The sequence below is a fragment of the Amphibalanus amphitrite genome, unplaced genomic scaffold, assembly GCF_019059575.1.
Source record: "Amphibalanus amphitrite isolate SeventyFive unplaced genomic scaffold, NRLGWU_Aamphi_draft 000051F_arrow, whole genome shotgun sequence".
NCBI lineage: Eukaryota > Metazoa > Arthropoda > Thecostraca > Balanomorpha > Balanidae > Amphibalanus > Amphibalanus amphitrite.
Genome location: NW_024881547.1, coordinates 1,291,145 through 1,310,260, shown reverse-complemented (window position 1 = coordinate 1,310,260; position 19,116 = coordinate 1,291,145). Strand labels below are relative to the sequence as shown.

The 19,116-nt window shown below is 52.2% G+C and overlaps 1 protein-coding gene across 3 annotated transcripts in view; it reads left to right on the top strand.

Moving 5' to 3' along the window:
- LOC122377835 (E3 ubiquitin-protein ligase TRIP12-like) overlaps positions 1-19,116 on the top strand; it is an 84,427-nt gene that overhangs the window by 51,012 nt on the left and 14,299 nt on the right. For 2 of the 3 annotated variants that reach the window (XM_043358310.1, XM_043358312.1), the window contains 8 exons: positions 2,030-2,152; positions 9,519-9,677; positions 13,305-13,433; positions 14,551-14,628; positions 15,207-15,575; positions 16,273-16,420; positions 16,757-16,976; positions 17,961-18,097. In XM_043358310.1, coding sequence (XP_043214245.1) covers positions 2,030-2,152; positions 9,519-9,677; positions 13,305-13,433; positions 14,551-14,628; positions 15,207-15,575; positions 16,273-16,420; positions 16,757-16,976; positions 17,961-18,097 — 1,363 coding nt within the window. The remainder of the gene's footprint in view (positions 1-2,029; positions 2,153-9,518; positions 9,678-13,304; positions 13,434-14,550; positions 14,629-15,206; positions 15,576-16,272; positions 16,421-16,756; positions 16,977-17,960; positions 18,098-19,116) is intronic. The other variant, XM_043358311.1, reaches the window with a different exon arrangement.

The following is a 19,116-nucleotide window of genomic DNA, read 5'->3' as shown; positions in this document are numbered from 1 at the left end:
GAAAGTGAAATTTAGGTGTTTAGACGATTCCGCTATAGAAAGCTGGTAGACAAAATCAGTTCAATATGTCTTATAATTAAGTTAACTTTTTATATTTTTTTCTACCACTGAACATTACGTTCACTGAATTAACCAAGCCCAGCAAAAAAAGTTTTACGAGGATGAACTGAAAACAATGCTGTACCGCATGCACTAAGACACTATCTATTAGGGGAGCCAGTGAAAATTTGCAGCCACTTGCAGCCCTGGCATCCAGACACCTTTTTCTTCTAAGGGTTGGCCGTGGCTTGGTGCACTTGAGCACAAGTGGTAGATGCCCCAAAGGGTGTTTTCGCGATAGCTCAAAACACCCAGGCAATAGAGAACTGCAACTTGGCATACCTGACCTTTGATGCACGCCGAATCTTGTGACACCAACCACACTTTCAAGTCAGGTCAGGTCACTGACCTATGACGTCATAAATGAACCTCTGCACGATCCTCAGATGTCGCAACCTTGCAACGCTCTCAGTGCCAGAGTAACTTTCACAGGGAGGTGAGACTTGCAGGACTTATTGTCCTTTACAGGTCTTACAACCTTTATATCTCAGATTTTTCCTAAATGTCACATAAAGTCAGGTTGGTCACGTGACCTCACCTATAAGTCAATGGGGGAAATATGAATACTGTTATTTTGGCGCCAGGAATGATATTCAATTGTCTCAAGTACATGGAATCGTTACTTCATGCACTCCTTGCAACATCTGATGCTGCATTTTTGCATTGTTGACCTTGCATTACGTCATTTATGACGTCACTAGGGTCATACGAGTTTTTCGTCAATAACTCCCGATCAAATTGAGCTAGAGAGTCGACAAGGTCACCAATGGACTCCGGAAGACCTGCCGAATCGATTGATATGCGATATGACCTCCTTCGACCAACTTCGTGATTTGAAGACCTCTGACCTGACCTTGACTCGAGGTCAACACCTTACGGTGGCCTCACCTGAACAAAAAGTATACCATTCGACGCGCCTGAGCAAGGCGAACACGACGATGTCAAAATCGTGGTTCTGCGGCTATTTTTTGCGAAGTTATTTACCAAAAACCAAATCCGCTGCTTGGGTCACGTTATGAAATGGGGCCTTGCCGGGCGAGGTTTACGCTGTTTCATGATATGTATGAATTGGTAGGGCATAATCGTTTGAATAAAAAGTTGGTTTGGAAGCAATTTTCTACGGAGGTACATGCCATTTCAATGTCCTACCCAGCTCATATCGTCATAAATTTCGACCTACCCTCAAAAGTATTCATGCGTTATTCGACCGGCAATTAGGCAAATTGCAAGCTCACCACAGAGCACAAATCCTAAAAGAGATAGTCCTTATTTAAAACATATGCTCATTGGATATTCAAGAAGGTTGCTCCTAAATATTGTGGTTCTAGCTTCAAAAACATGGATGTTATGAATGCCGATAGGTTTCGCGAGGCTACACCGGCCGGATCGCCCACTGTGCGTTGATGCGCCCCGCGGCCGATGTGCGCTGTCGGCGATGATAGTTTCGGCGTTAATGATTCCTCGGGCGTGCCGCTCTCGCTGATAGGCGGATATCGTTCGTCTGCAAAGTCGTTTGGTGTGTGTCTAATACCCAGCGCCAGATCCAAGTTCTCCCGCCGTGGTCTGAGAAGCATTGCCAGTTTATACTGAATTGAACAGACATGTTGATTTTTTCATGGGTGATTTATTCATGACAAATGTGTTCTGAATCCACTTCCTTAAATGTCAGAGTTGTATTTTAAGCTGTCTCTGCAGTCTGCTATCTTCTTGTTTCAATTAGTTCGTTACGTTTTGGCTGACTATTTTGTGCCATTCTTGTTGGCCAGAATTTCCTGCGAAATGTCCGCACGATATGTCCATTTGTCTCTCAACCAAATATCGACTCTGAACACCGCTTACAGTCCAATAAGCCGACCACACCAGCTGGTAGATTGTTGTGCCTGACCCGAACTTGTCGCCTAACCGCTGCCCCCTACTCTCCCCCAAACAGGATAAGAAGACTGTGGAGAGCGTATGTCTGGCGTTCAGCCGTCTGGTGGACACGTTCAAGACCGATCCAGCCAAAGTGAAGGAGATCGCTCGCCACGGCCTGCTCGCCAATGTCCAGCGCCTGGTGAGTGACGTCATAATATGACGTCAGGGGCATGGTCTGACATTAATACGGGAAGGGAGAGGAAACATGCGTGGATATGTGTCATATGTCAGACGGGTTGAAGGCCAGCTCCGTTTTATGTGACGACACTGCGAAAATACGGCAATTTCATTACCTCGACCGCGACAGATAATCGCCGAAATGGACTTGTTTTCGTAGCGATGCTGGGCCCTGTAACTAGGGAGTTATATGCGGCGCTGTGTCATTGTGGACAGCCATGACATAACACTTGTATGAGTGAAGGTCACTGGTAAAGAGTTAGATACGGAGCCGCCGCCATGGTAACAGAATCTTGCTCACATCTCACAAACATAACTCGTAACTATCCAATGTCAGACTAATGTCATGCCGCTATGACATCCATTGTATTGGCCATAAATCCACGAATCCATCAATCAACTTTTTATGTCAGGGGCTGTAGTCATAGAGATATTGGGGACCCGGGTTTACCGAATGTGTTGTTCCGAGGCTTGTACATATTATGTGGGCCATAAAGCATAGTCCCGTTTTGGTTTTCTACTCGCCTCCGCACCCGGCGTCGCGACCTCCCTGCAGCGGTTCTTGCCGGTGTGACGGGGGCGTGGTGCACGCGGCGTGACTTTCAGCACGTCACGGAGGCGTGCCAACAGCGCGTGACGCCAGTGTGACGCGTCACGCGACACGCGCGGAGGCCCGGCCGGCCGTCGAGCCATGGTGTGTGCCGCGGCGAGAACGGGACGTGCGGAGCGTCGCGTGCTCCGGTGGGAGTCTGCGGTTGGTCGTGATCTGGCGCGGCTGAAATATCGGCCTGCTGGCCGCGATATAGCACAATGTAGCGGTGCTGCTGTGAGGGAGGTCTTCGGCCGTATCAGTGCAGAGGTCTCAGAGAACTGACGATCTCAGGACTCTATCGGTGGAGAGACCCTGTTGAACCCTGTTGAAGACGGCGCAGAATGCTGCCGCATAGTACGGCGGTCCGTCCAAATGCTGTGTTTGGCACGGCTGGTGGCCTGGTTGAACTGTGAGTAGTATGGCAGCCCGGCCGAGTGCTACCATTCTGTACCTACGCCGCGGTCTGGTCGAACTGTGAGCAGTAAGGCGGTCCGGCGCAGTGTTATGCTCAGTACGGCCTGTTCGAACTGTGAGTAGTACGGCGGTCCGGCCGAGCCCGCGCGTCGTACTCGCGGCTCGCGGCGCCGGCTGGTCTGCGCCGCCGCCGTCGGACCGATGCCAGCGGACCGCTCCAATCGATGGGCGCCAGCTGCGGCACACCTCCCCTCCGCCCTCCCTTCCGTCCAATCCCCGTCACCGTCGTGGGCTGGTCTCCCGCGCTCGGGAGGGTAGGGAAACCAACGCACGCTTGCATCACCCACTGAATATACTCATCAGAGTTCATCGCAGGTCCAACTCCTTTATCATTGATTTGGTTAAATGTGCTGTGCCAATGGTGTTTTATTAGCGGCCCTGCTCGTTCCGAGTTGTGTAAAATCGCTCACTCGGTCATGAACCTCATACATTTACCCAGTGCACTTGATGGATCGTGGATCAATGTTAAGCCAGGCAACAGCGGCCTGTTTTGGAACAGGCTCACTGCACTAGTTGGCTGATTGCTGACGGTAAAGTTGAACGCCAATTTCCTTAACGAATCCGCTAAGCAAATATTGATCCAGCGCCGGTCGGCCATCTCGGCAGCGTGGAATTCCCGCTCTATGGCTGTCTAGGTGTCGGGCTTTGAGCCCCAACTGCGTGGAGCGGGCTCGGCTGAGGTGGGCGGCAGTTGTGATGGTGGACTTCCACCAGGAAGTGGCGCACCAAAACAAACTGACAGCGCTCCATCACGCCGGCGCCCAGTACGTGTCTGTGTGCGTTGGCAGCGCGCCATGAAATGCCTCCTGGCTGGGGCGGACGCTCTCGGCGAGTCTTCACCGGGGCTACTCGTATCTCCCCTCCTCGGAGCTCTCTCCCTCTCTCCCTCCTGATCGCCCGACTCTGACTCGGGAGTTTTTGACGATGTAACGGACGCTCCATGAACCGTTACTGCACCGCCACCATTGCCGGTCCGCCCGGCCACCCACCCTCGCCTCCGCTCCTGCCCGCCTCTACCACAGTTGGGCCGGACGTGGGACCTCCTCCTCCATCCCTCCCCCTCCGTCCGATAGATCCGGTCACAGTGGACACAGCGGACCGTTTTCCTCTTTCCTGGCCCGCCTTGCAGTCACCTAACCGTTACTGCAGTATTTGTCCCGAATCGGCTGACGGAGGCTGGCCTGGCATGGAACTTGGCTGTGGAGTGCTTAGTGTACGATAGCTAGCATTATGAGTTGTTACGGGGCGTACCCAAGCGTTTCATGTTAATGCGTCATGCTTTATCGTATCCAGTAAAACGCAGTGGCTGAACGGCCGCCGAGGTTCTTCCCCGGTCGGCGAATCTGTCGTTTGTCGGTTCACACCGCAGTCGCTGGTGTATAACTGAGACATCTGCCATCCCTGGCCCGCCGTGGACGTTTTGGCCGCGGTCCATGCCACTCCTCGCGCTGGCCAGGGTTTGTTATTGAACAAGCACGTGCCTGGCCAGCTTCCTGTGTATCAAGGTCATGACTCAGGGGTAGCGGCGACCGAGCCAGCGAGCAGGATGTGCCCCAAGGCCGGCCCAGAGCCGTTCCTCTGAGATGGCAGGGCGGCGAGCTTCATCAGTCATCGATGAATGCTAATGTCCGTCGTCGTGGCGTCGCAGCGCGGCTGAGTGCGAATTTCGGCAGAGTCCCGCCCGGCTGATGGATGGGGCGGTGAGTGTCGCTGCTGCTTCGCTGATAGGTTGTCTTGCTTTGGTCTTGCTCACCCAGCAGCGTGAGGTTCTAGCTTGGGGTCTGTGTGAGTCTGGGTGAGTCGTTCACTCGGACTCTGGCGGGGCGTGTGACGGTGACGGGCCGTGTGTGACGGACTCGTGTGACGGTGACGTGACTGATCGTGATATCTGTCAGATCACGTCAGACCAATGACCTGTGTCACGTCAGACCGATGATCTGCCCCTGAGGCCCGCCAATCTGCGGACCGGCCCCGAACTATCGACCAACCCAGAGCTCGTCGCCGCCGCTGGGGAAACTTGGGCCCTGGCATGAATGTTTCGAGTCGTGTCAGCCCAGTCATTGCGACATTTTATGTTCGAATCGACTGCATCGATCACGGATGCACCGTAGCTGGCGAAGGACGGCCGACGTTTATCGAATTGCAGCGCCACAGCTCGGCGTCAATTTTACGACAGTGTACTGCGCGTCAAACTATAAACGACAGTGGCGTAGAAACAAGTGTTCACTTCCTTATGCAACATTCATTTGCCTTCACGATCCGCATATGTCCACTCGCATTGTTTTTCGTTGTGTTACTTATAAATTCGTCAAGATTTTTCCATCAGACAGGCAAGTTCATTAGGCTGGTTGCTCCTTTTCTAAGCACGTTCGCCATTATAACAGCCCCGCTGCCCTCACACCGAATACCACCTGCCGACATTTGCTCCCCCCCCCCCCTCCTCACTGTCCCCACCACGTCAGCTGGCGGCAGGTGGGGGGGGGATGAGGCTAGCACGTGTTCCGGCCGTGTGCGGTGTGGGGAGGGGGAGGGGTAGCGTGTCAACACGGGTGAGGTATTGAAAATGCAGCGTCGCTGCGGGGAATCGATTAAATGCACTCCGGTACTTCTGTACTTGGAGCTCAGCCCTGGGCCACCTGACAGCACTGCATCGCATCCCTACTGCAATTTGCTGACCAACACTTACCTTACCGAGTCGACCAACACTGCCAAGAGTCTTTGTTCGTCCTTGCTGTTACTGCATCGATGGGTAGAACATATATATGTTACAGTTAGTATGCGAAATCCGTTAGTTTGCAACGCAACTAGTTTCGTTGCAAACTACCTGACCAGCCAGGTAGTTTGCAACGAAACTAGTTCCGTTGCAAACTAACTGATCGTCCAGTTAGTTTGCAAACTAACTAGTTAGGATGCAAACTACCTAGTTACTTTACAACGGAACTACTATGAACGTCAAACCCCTTGAGACCCCACTTTTTTGCGATAATTTTTAAATGCGTCAACTTTCGTTGACAATATTCTGGCAATGTATGTTTCAGAACCTGCCGAAACTTTTATTACTAAGGTATTTTGACGCCAAACGATTATGGAAGGTACTTCTCATTCACTCGTAATGCTAAGGTCAATTCAGGCCCGGGCAGAGGCTTGCGCTCGGCCACACTCGAGCACCGCCACCAGCGCCATCTGCTCTAAATGCCATCTACCAGCGCCCGCTACCGCTACCAGCTACCGCCCACCATCAAGCCTGAATGGAGCGAGAGACGCGAGTGACCGGTCGCCGGGCAAGGAGCGCCGGAGGGGTAGGGCGGAGCTTAGCGCTGACGTCATTACGTGGCTCCGCCCCGTGAGCGCGTAGCCTCTACCCAAACAGCAGATTCGTTCCGTGAAATTTAACATTACGAGTGAATGAGAAGTACCTTTCATAATCGTTTGGCGTCAAAATACCTTAGTAATAAAAGTTTCGGCAGGTTCTGAAACACACATTGCCAGAATATTATTAACGAGAGTTGACGCATTTAAAAATTATCGCAAAAAAGTGGGGTCTCAAGGGGTTTGACGTCCATAGTAGGTGTGTTGCAACGTAACTAGTTGTAATGCGAAATCGACGAGGCAGTGGCTCTATTTGTCGGTTATATTAAACTTTTATGTAAATTTTAGCAACGGTTGTTAAAACAAAGCTGTGCTTTTCTGACTTCGACTACCTACATAACGTTACGATCACTGGCGGATCCAGAGGGGGGGGGGGGGCAAAATCGCTCCGCCATCCACGCAGCGCCCGAAAGCGACAAATATTTACTTATTTTGAGAACTAAACGAAAACTGAACAACTTTTATAATCAAATACTTGTGTTAGGTTGTCATAGCCGTGTGAAAGGATTGGAATCAAAATCCGAAAGGTTTTTGGAAAACTTTTTTGGGATTATGTCTCCCGCAACGTTTAAGACCATCTTTCTGGAACCGCCAGTGATCACCATAAATGTGTAGACATAACCCGCGCCCCACTGGGGGGGGGGGGGCTATTCATAGCCCCCCCTCCCGTTTTTCTGCAATAACTTCTAAACCGCTTGACGTATCGCCGCCAAACTTTCAGTAGGTACCTTCAGCTGCATCAATTTGACACCTTGTGTCAAAATTTGAACTTCGTATCTATCATAGGTCGGCCGGAAATGACGTCAGAGTGACGTCATGATCGATTTTCAAAATTTTCAAAATTTTGTTAGCTTTGAAAATTATACATATTAAAATCTAAAAGTTGTTTTTATCTTTTTTCAAAAACTTTTGGACTTTTCGAAAAAAAACGGAATAAATATGATAGAACACATGCTTATGACTTACTCTAGCAAGTTTTAGCCAGATATCTTCAAAAATGGCGAAGTTATACGCATTATAGCAACAATTTCACAATTTAAAATTTTCAAATCAATTTTTCTGTACCAATTTGACATCGTACACCAATATAAACAGCACCATCGTGTTCCTGAGCTCAAACTGCATCCGATAGACATGTTTTTGTTGAAAAATTTCAACTTTAAAATTTGTCCTTTTTTGACCTGAAAGTGACCTGACCTCAGCTATATTCAGATGAAAATGGCCTCAACTGACACAGGCGACACCGAATTCGAAATCTATGGCCTAAACGGATCATAAAACATGTGTCACGTGACCGACTTATGACATAAGATTTCCGTGACCTATGATGACCTGACCCTCACCTGAAAATCAAAGTACAAGTCTGGTACCCTCTAGAGATGTCAATCGGATACCAACTTTTTGGTATACCGATACCAAACCGATACCAACTTGGTATTTGGTATTTCAATCCTAATGTGTTTGGTATTTTGTTGTATTATGAACCCTTACTAATGTATAAGAGGCTAAGAAATTGGTAAAAAGTTGGTATTTCCCTCACTTTTCAAAGTTGGTTCGGTTTCGGTATTTCCCCACGGTTTTGGTTGGTATTTGGTTTGGTATCGGTATTCCGATTTTCTGTAATTGACATCACTAGTACCCTCAGAGTATCTAAAGCATCTGTTCACGAGTGTGTAAACCAAAAATCAGCCTGATCTGACTTGTAAGACGGCAGTCACAGAGCCCAAAAGGTGAACAAGCCAAATATCGATAATTTTTACTTTGACCTGACCTGTGACGATATCGGTGACCTTGAGGTCAATGAAATTTGGTTTCATTCAACAGTTTTTCCGGGGCTATTAGATGCCATTTGAATTTTGACGATCGGCCTAGTAGTTTCGGAGTAAGGAGTTACCGAATGACCCCCCCCCCCCCCCCCAGTAGGGCGTGTTATACACAGACCCCAGTGGGGCGCGGGATAAGCGGAAAGTAAAGGTTCTGCTGCCGATTTCGGAATATTCCATAACCGAGTCGCTGACGAGCTCCTACCTCCACAACCGATCAGTCTGTGACGCAACCTGCCCTTTGATCATTGGCTGTTACCGAATGACCCGGCACCGCTAGGTCACCTGGCTAGGCAAGTCGCAGTAGGAGTCGGCCGGTGAGACAGATTCTTGATCGCACGCTTACCCCGGATCACGGGACAATATGGGACAATACTGTTCTGTTCTGTGCGGCGGCGGTGGTGACTGGTGTTAGTGGGTGTCTAAAAAAAAAAATCAAAAAAATCGCAAAATGTCCCCCGGAACTGCCCCTCCTCTGGATCCGCCAGTGATCGTCACATTATGTAGTCGAAACTGTTTCAATTTTCATCCATAAATGTGACCACCCGTCCTACTCGTATGCCTATGTAGTGTCACCCATTAGAAAAACACAGCTTTGTTTTAACAACCGCTGCTAAAATTTACGTAAAAGATGAATATAAACGACAGATAGAGCCACTGCCTCGTCGATTTCGCATTACAACTAGTTCCGTTGCAACACACCTAGTTCCGTTGCAAAGTAACTAGGGAGTTTGCATCCTAACTAGTTAGTTTGCAAACTAACTGGACGGTCAGTTAGTTTGCAACGGAACTAGTTTCGTTGCAAACTACCTGGCCGGTCAGGTAGTTTGCAACGAAACTAGTTGCGTTGCAAACTAACGGATTTCGCATACTAACTGTAACATATACAGCTTATGATTCGAATTCGACGGACGTTCGGTAGTTATCCCAAATATTCACAAATTATGGAGACAAACCGTTTGGTCTCCCACGAATGCCATGACTTTTTAGTGTCTCCTCCGCTTAACCCTTTGTTGCAGCACCCAATCGCCATCAGTCTGACATTTGACCCTCCCCGTCTCCTCCGGCAGCTGATGGCCACGCCGGCCGTCATCAGCAGCTCGACGTTCTGCGAGGTGACCAAGATGCTGCGCGTGCTGTGCAGCTACTGTCCCGACATCGCCGTCCAGCTGCTCTCGGAGAACATCGCCGAAACGCTCTGCTATCTGCTGGTCGGCAACCGCGAGCAGGTGGGTAGGAAGGAGAGGGAGTGGGGAGAGGGAGGACGAGGGAGGCAGCGGGCTGGGGGAGGGACTGGGGACAGGCGAGCTTCGAAATAGAGAGAGGACTGAACTGGGGACAGCAGAGCTTTGAGGGAAGGAGGAACAGGGCGAGGCAGAGCCTGGCGGAATGGAAGAGCCGGGACCTTCCTAGTCTGAGAATAGTTGAGTGGAGTGGGCTACAGAATAGTTGAGTGGAAGCCGGAACCTTACGTACTTCACCGCAGTGGTCATATCGACTGCTATTGTCAGTTTCGAGAACACGAGGAACGACTGAAACCTGGAGCGTCATTGTTTTTCGGAGAGTGGGCCGACGTAGAACGAGACGAGGTTCCGGTGGCTGGCCGCTGAGGAGCGCTCGGTTCGTGGGAATCGGCGGCGGGTGTAGAGCCAGAATGAGTTAACGTTCATCGAAAACAGACCGGGACGGAACTGATGATAACAAGGAACTGAGATGCTCGAGCAGCTGGTATTGTGAATGCTGGGCACCTACCAGTCAGCATCTTTCCGATTCTCTCAGAATCATCGGGTATCGTTACTGTTTCGTGTGCCGGTACATGTTTTTGATACATGTGTTTGTTTGATGTGAACTTTGCGTTCAATTCGAACCGCATTTGAAACCGGCCGCTGCTCTACGCCAATCTTGCGCGGCTATATTTGCAGTCTCGACGCTGTGCGTTTATATCGACGATCTCGTGCAAGTGACGCCCTTGACTGTCGCCGTCCGCACCTGGCCTGCTGACTGGGCACATAAAGCGGCGCGGCCGGCGCAGTTCCGCCACCGCCGGCCACAGCTAACCTTGGCCCTCAGCGCGCACTGAGTGCACTGCAGCTGTCAGCGCGTGTCGCCCTGTTGCCGCCGCCGACGTCCCGGTAACGCCCGCTGTTTGGTAATCGCGCCGCCGTACTGGGGCGACAAATTGCCTCCTTTGAGTCGGCGACCAGCGGGCTGTGTGGCACTGCTGGCAGCGGGCCGCAGCGGGCCGAGTGCGATCGTTACTGGCGAGTACGGACGGACGGACGAACGGACCGGACGGACAGGCGGACGGACGGGACGGACGAAAGGAACAAGGGACGGACGGACTCACAGGATGGAGTAAATGGCGGACCGAATTGGAATTGAGGGAATGGGAAAGGGCTGTCAGCTGCATCAACGTTACGTAAGCTACTGTTGACAGCAGTTCTTCATAAAGCCAGTCACTTGATGAGTTTTGGCTCTAACTGCGTTTACATCTCTTGCGGCGTTTGGAATACGGGCAGTCACCTTTCGAGGGCTGGGACTCTCTGGTGAAAAAGTTGTTTTAAAAGTTAGACGGATGTAGCCTTCGTTGCGTCTTTACTGGCACGTCCTTGAGCAGTGGTATCAAGCTGCCTACTGTCGCCACTGCTCGACTGACGGTGTCCCGTGCGCAGTGACCTGTGTCCGCCGTTTGCCCTGACACACCTATCGATACGGTGTCACCTGTCAGCGCTCTGGCCCGCCGCCGTGCGCGGCACATCCTGATTGGCTCCGCCTCCGCCCGGGGTCCGACAGTCTCCGGCTGTCGGACCGCTCCAGCGCCAGAAAAACGGAATGAGAATCGACCCGGCCTAGAGAGCGGCGGCCTCCGGGTGGTAGACGGGCCAGGCTGAGCGCTCCCGCGGCTAGCGAGGAGCTACGGTTGACGCTGCTCGTCCGTGTTGATGGCAGACCCAGTCACGGCCTTGGCAGGACGTAGCGGCCATTGCACCAGCATACGTGCTTTGCTGACGTGCACTAGCAGAGAGGAGGATGGCATACAGTCGGGGACTCGGGGTTACGGGTACCGACCGAATCGAATCCGTCCACAGAATGTGGACGTCCGCTGCACTGTAGACTGTGGATGTCTGAATCCGTATTGAGAATCTGTCCACGCTGGCAGTGTGGATGTCCGATTCCGTCCACAAAATGTGGTGGTGGTATGTAGTGTGGACTGTGGATGTCCAAATCCGTTCACAGATTGGGGCGGCGGCCCTGTGGATGTTCGAATACGTCCACAGAACGGGTCAGCGGCACTGTGGCTTGTGGATGTCGAATATCTTCACAGAACGTGTCGTTGGTTGTGGACTGTGGATCTCCGAATCCGTTCACAGAACAGGGCGGTGGCGCTGTGGACGGGGACGGTCGATGGGTCGACACGGCGATAAGCGAAGGTCAATAGATGGACGGAGGGGAGGGCTGGGACTGGGGCGGATGTTTGCGGTTCGACCGGTCGGGACAGACGGTGGCGGCTCCAGGAAACTAGCGGAAATGGAAGCCGTCCCTCTGACGGCCCTTATGTCGGTGTCTAGTTACTGCTTGGTTTGTGAGCGTGTCGGTATGTAAAACGTCTGAGGTCGAAACGGATGCCTGGTATTTCGCATATTTTCGCTGCATTTGATTCATTTTTCTTTGTTCGCTGATATTGCAACAGCGATCAAATCGCAAGGACGGCGACGGTATAGCAACAAACAACAACGGCGGCACTGCAAACCACTTGTGGCTGCTTCTCCAGCGTTTCTCGCATTGTTTTTCATCTAGCTACTTCAGGTGGCTCCTTGGCCTTTATTGCACCACCCGTCCCCCTGCTAGCCGGTGTTTGCCGTAGCTGCCACCACCCGGCCGCCCAGCCGGCTGTGGTATCTCTATTTATCAGCGCGCGTCCCAATCGATGTCGCGTGCCCGACGGTCCGCCCTCCCTCCGGCCCGGCCGCCGCTCCGTGGACCCGCTTCACTAGCTCAGTGACGTCAGTCCGGCAATCGATAGCTGCCGCCCGCCCGCTGGGCTACTCCGCAGCACCGCGTGCCGTGGTGGGTGACGTCACAGAGACGTGGGTGTGACGTCATCACCGTGGCGCGGTTGGCCAATGGCCATGAGGCCGTGCAGAGTAGGAGGTCGACCCGCAGCGGGATGCTCTCTAATGCTGATGGGGTGAATGGATGGCGTCATGGGCTCGGCTCGACCTTGTGTTGCAGCTTAGTACGTAGATGTGACGTCATAGAAGTATGACGTCGAACGTGCAGGAGAGATGCATTTGATTTGGGGACTCTTTGTCTGGTTCGTTGTTATTCACAGCTACTCGAACTCTGTGAGGCACGGCGGCTTTGTGGGGTGTAAAACCTGCGGCTTTGACAAATGTATGCGACGTCGGTCTCGGTTCTGAGTGTCGTCACAACGTTTGTGATTGACCTGTTTTTTCTCTGCTCAGATGGAGCTGAATTCGTAGAACTGGAGGAGCTGTACGCCGTGATTTGTCTGTTTTTAGTATGTTTGTCAGTTTGTCACATATGTTGATCTCTCTGATTGCTGACAGATGGAGCTGGTTTGTTTGTTTGCTAGATTTTATTATTTGTCATTACAGATATTGTAGTAGGCACAAGTCTGGTATCCCGCAACGCAGAGGAAGCGTACGCGCTGATGTGTTTGTATGTTTGTCATAGCACATCGTATGTTTGTGATGTCTTTGTCATAGTTTGTCACATCTGTTTGTCTCTCTGACAGATGGAGCTGGTCTCCCGGAACCCGGAGGAAGCGTACACGCTTATGTATCTGCATGTTTGTCTCTATGTTGGTCACATCTGTTTGTCTCTCTGTTCAGATGGAGCTGGTCTCCCGCAACCCTGAGGAGCTGTACGCTCTGATGTGTCTGGTCGGAGACCTGCTGCCCGCCCTGCCCACGGACGGACTCTTCAGCGTCGACCAGTGGCTCTTCAGGATATACCCGCGGGTAAGTGACCAGAGTGATAGCGTATCGCCGTATGATCACGGTTAAACGTAGGCAGGGGCGAGGTGTACCCGTTATAGTTACTCATGGCCGCTCCCTACGTACAATCGCCACAAGGCATTGTATCCAATAGTCCACACTGTCAACTACCTAAGCTCCGCTTTTCTAAAACAGGTGTTCAGCCAACCCCTGGTGATGACACATGCGGGCATAAAGAAGCGTTTAAATGCACTTCATGTGTACTCGTTAAATAATAAATCGCCGGTGGACTCCGGTGAAAGGAGAAAGACAAAGTGTCAGTTCTGCATAGTTGATAGTACAACAAATACCAGTATAACGTTTTACGTGTGACGCACTTTGGACTTTTCCTCGCATTGTAGCGGACTTCAAATATTCGCCGCTGCCGCCGCACGGTATGGGAACGGTGGTAGCGGTGGGTAGGATGGTGCTATGTGGATGTAGCTGCCGGTAGACTGGCGCGGTACGGCTGTAGCCGCAGGTGGTTAGGTGCGGGAACAGTTGCTGTTTCAGGCAGCTAGGTGCCTCACCGCGGTAGGTGTGGTGCGCCAGGTGGTAGCGGCCGTGTCACTGAACACTCGCTATTGATGAATCGCCCTGGTGTTTGGCGGTCGAATTATCGCCACCGCCGCAGCTGTCTGCCTTTGATGCCGATGCGTCGACTGTTGAGTGATGAGTGTACCGTACTGAACACACCCTGTGAAGGATTTAGGTCCCTTTGATAACTTGGATTCCCTCGGTAATATCCTTACACGTGCTGGTGTTACCAGGCGACAAAGAGTGCCGTGCTAGTTTGCCAATTAAATGTGGTTGGTGGGCTAGTTTCATCGTTATTGTGCCGTGTCGCATTGGTTAGTCACGTTTTACTATGATTTGGTGGTTATGTCCCTTGGTGTAAGTTGTGGAACTTTCTGCTGAGACTCAATAATACTGTGTTCCTGGTTGGCTGTTTGTAATTCGTCCTGCTCCTACTGGGTTGTTTGGTGTCCCTGTGTGTCTGGTGTGGGGCATTATTTTCGTACTCGGTGATACATACTGCCTTGCCCGCTGCTCTGCCCAGGATAATACCGCCTTCTGACTCACCCTTCCCTGTCCTCCCCAGGAGTATGTGCAGTGGCAGTGGCGTGATGATCGTAACAACTGGCACAACTACTCACACGCCGACAGCTTCACGGTCGAGGTAAGTAGCTCTGTGGGTGTGAGTTTTACCCGGCGGGTGTTTTCTGTGTCTCGGGACGTTGGATTACCGGCGGAGTTGAGATGCACTTGGCGCCAGTTGTTATTTTGAGTTATGGTCCACAACTGAAACTAATGTATCCATAACTTGTGCATTTATTGGTTTCTTTATTTTGTTGTCGCCACGTGTCTCTGTGTTGCGATGTAGATCGTTGGAGTTTTTATGGCGATGTGAATATGAACTCGTTTATTACAGTTGACACCTCATTTTTCAAATGAACTCTCGATTTCGGCGTCGGATCATGTCAATTTGTGTCTGCCATTCGAGCGATCACGGTCGAATGGCTCACATTGATTGATTGAATGACTGGTGGCGTCGAAAAATTCAGAGCCGTGGCAATTGTAATTCGTTTTCATCTCACAAAATATCGAAGCGGCCTCCCGACTGTTGCTGTGACGTCCTCAGACAGCGAGCCAGCCTCAGTTGACCTCGTGACACTTGCTGTTACCAGCTCAGCCCCAGACGTTGAACCACCTCCAAACGTCTGCTACTCACCGTTGCTAACTCCTCCCCTTCTCCAGACGGCGAACCAGGCCGGCGACGACGAAGTGCAGCTGGACTTCATGGGCCGCCACTACACCATCGACTTCAACACCATGCGCCAGATCAACGAGGGCACAGGCACATCGCGGCCCATCCAGCGGCGCACGGTGACGGGTCCGGCGGCCGGCGCCGGCGCCCCGGGCACGCCCGCTCCGGCGCCCCCGCCCGGCGCCGACCCAAGGCTCACGGCACTGCAGGGCAACCGACCGCTGTTTGCTGGCCTGGTGGGCACCCTGTTCTCGATCCTCTACAAGGTGTACAGCTCGTGCGCCGGCCCGGCTGTGCGCCATATGTGTCTGCGCGCCATCCTGAGGATGGTCTACTTCGCCAGCCCTGATATGCTAAAGGTGTGTGACGACGGCCGAGGGACGAGGGATGGAGGCTGGGAGGAGGACGGGGTGGTCGGCATCTTTCGCTTGGACAAAAGACACTTATATTTCTGTCGAATATGGTTTAGCCTTACAGTTTCAGATAGTGAATGTGTTTGAGTATTTGTTTCACTTTTCGAAGGTTAGGTAGTGTATTTATCACTACCGAGAAACGATAGCGGGTCGGCCGCCCCGGTGCCATGCTACTGCTGCACCATTAAGCCGGGGACCTTTGGAGTTGGAGCGCTCGTTTTCCGTAATATCCCGCCGTGAATAATTTCCTGGCCGGCAATTCCCACAATCACGCGACCTCGTCGGCGTAGATTCGCACTCCAAATGACCATCGCCACGGTCATCATTATTACGATTCGCGACCAGCGTGATCTCTGTACCTGAGAAACTATATGTTTATTTATTATTAGACATTATGTCTGCATTCTTTTCTTTTTTTCGCGTAGGTAGTTTCCCGGTACCAGTCTCCTCCTTGCTTAGGGCATTGCCCTTTGTTTTCTCACTTGGTAACAGCCTGACTGCTATGCTCGGTATTAAGCTTTTAGGGTATTTTGTTATATGTTTCTGTTTTTTTTTTTCTTTCCCTACAACTATAACTGTTCTTGTAGTTACCTCGTCGCCTCCTCGGCCACAGTCTAACCACCCTGACATTGTCCCTCTTCAGGACCTGGTGGGCATTCAGGAGGTGTCCTCCCACCTCACCGGTATGCTCTCCTCCGGAGACCTGAAGATCGTCGTGGCCGCTCTCCAGCTGGCAGAGGTGCTCATCCAGAAACTGCCCGAGCAGTGCAGCGTCCATTTCAGACGAGAAGGTACAGACAGCGCGAGGCGAGGTGGCTACCGCTTAGGGGTTTGAGGAACTGAGTAGCGAGATTTTGGTTCAGCTACAAATAGTTGGCAAACCGCTTTGGCCGTGTTTTTCGCTAATTTTTGGGGAATTGGATCCATTTTAATCGTCATTGGCGAGTAAAATATGTATCCGACTGTTTCCTCCAGTTTTGAGTATGAACATTGAGCAGTGATCCCCACGATTTGACACCCAAGCCTCAGCACGGTCTACCCATTACCCAAGTGTGGTGTTCAAGCCTCAGTAGGAATCCTTATTGTGATCAGCAACTAACGTGACGCCTCTCTCTTGCCCCATCCAGGTGTGGTGTACCAGATTAACCAGCTGGCTGCCGATCCGACGGCGCCCGCCCCGTCCCCTGTGGCCGGCGGCGCGGCCGGCGCGGCGGGCAGCAGCGGCGGCAGCGGCGGCGGCACGGAGCTGTGTGCCGCCGGACCCAGCAGCGCCTCCCTGCCCGCCTACCTGGAGACGCCGCCGCCGCCGGCCGCCGGGTCTGCGGCCGGTGACGAGGGGACCAACCTGTGAGTGTAAAGGGGACCGGGGTGACCAGTACTTCATAGGGGAACCAGGATAACTACAGGGGAACCAGTGCTAGAGTGCGCTAGTACTGTTTCAGAACAGCAGCTCAGCCTCTCGACGGGGTACGAATTACCATAGTTTGGGTATTCTGGACGACCCATTGAGACCCTGCTCTCATTCATATATGGGTCGATGTATCTGGGCTGTCTAAAAACAGCCTGCGACTGCAGAGCTCTCTTCAGAGTGCATCATCGAATCTGGCTCAGTAATTCAAGCGCCGCTGTGAGAGCGCCGAGGTTCGGCGGATCTGGGTTAACACCATTAGTCAACGCGCCACGGGCGGGACGGACAAACACTGCGGCCCTAATTGTCGGCGAGTCCGGGGCGGGCGAATGCTCGCCGGCGGCAGACTGGGGCGGTATGAGGCGCGCCCGCCGGGGATATTGCTGCGTGCCCGTCATCGGCAGCCGGCGCTCCTCGATGACAGCTCTGACGTAGCTGTGCGCCGCTCGCTAACTGCGACAGAGCCTGTCAGCGCCGCCGGCGGTTGTAGCTGCTGGGATGGGAGTGGTCTGAACCTCAGCTGTATGCTGATTCTGGTTATATTCAGACACCAGGGGGTCCCCCACTGCTGGGTCGGGGTTGGTTCCAATGGACTTCTTTGAGAGGTGCGTGGGACGCGTTCCGTACGGGACTTTCCCGCGGATGCTGTGAGCATTAGACATCACTTCAGTGAATGGTGTAGGTCGTCTTCGAGAGTGTCCCATTTACTATTCTATTCCCCACCCTATAACGTCAACAACCTGTCTGGTTGATTTTCCTCCCCACAGCAGAAATGTACGCATTTCACCTCATGCTCTCATCTAGCAGACCTTATGTTCTCATCTAGCTCTCATCTCACTTGTATAAAAGCGCGGAGGGATCCACATACCATACCGCGCCACTCACCACCAATTACTGACATCCGCTTTCCCTGCCCCCGTCAGCAGCCTCAGCGACGTGCTGAAGCGTAAGCGGACCTCGAAGCGGCCCGGAAACGCGTCACGCAAGTCGCGGCAGGAGGAGGCGTCACAGTCGGCATCACCGAGTATGGCCAGCTCGGCCATGGAGTCGCTCTCCAGAGGTTAGTGTAGCGCGCTGGCGTTAATAGGGGTCAGTTTTTTGTGACGGTGTTGTTTCTTTTTTTCAGTTGGGTGGTGGGTAAAGACTAGGGGACAGAACGCGTTTTACCTGTGCTGGCTTGGGTGTGCATGCGTACGTGTATCGGTCCCTACCCTCAGAGCCGTCGTTATTCTCCTGTGTGCGTGTGTGTTGGTGAGTTTGTGGTCCAGCTTTTGAGGCTCAGCGTGCTAGTTCTGCTTGTGTTTAGTGTATTTTGTTTCCCCGACACTGTTTTCCCCGTCCTCTGACGCCTTGATGACTTTCAATGTCTTTTCCAACTCCTGTGAGACCTGTTATTTCGTCAACACCTCCTCACTGAAGTTGACGCGTCGAAACTCTGCCTCAAAGTTTTGCTCGCCCCCCGTCGCAACTGCTTCGCGCTGCGCCGTCAGTGTTCGGTCAGAGTTTGTTTCTGTATGTGCTGACAAAGTTCCCGGCTTCTCCATTTTTTTTTTTCTCGACTGCACTTAGTTCCCATTGTGTGTCGATAATGGAAGATTATGGAAGACCGAGCCACTCGGCCGTCGATGACGAGGTGATGCGCGCGAAATGCCATTGCATTTTTATGTGAAATGAGATTTGTGATGTAGTAGCAAGCGTTAAGCAGCCAATGGGCTGGTCCCTGCTTATCGAGAAAGTACAGTGGGCGTTAGTTATAGGTGAAATTTATCCGAATAAGCCACGCTTCCGTCTTAACTCTGATAAGTATAAAGTGGCAACACCTGAATATTTCGTGTCAGGAGTGACGGGACTGGTCAGGAGCTAACTATTCCTAACAAGCTAAAGGGGACATGCTGTGCTACGGTCCTGTCTACTCTCTTAGTCGCACAACACACCAATAGCCACGTGTGGCATGGCAGCGGGGAGCCACGTGGCATTTCGCCGAGTGTTCTGTGCGGCGCCATCATGTGTTATACATCGCGGCCGTCCTACGCCGCAGCAGAAGGCTGCCGATTCAGTCGATACTGGTTGCCAAGGAGG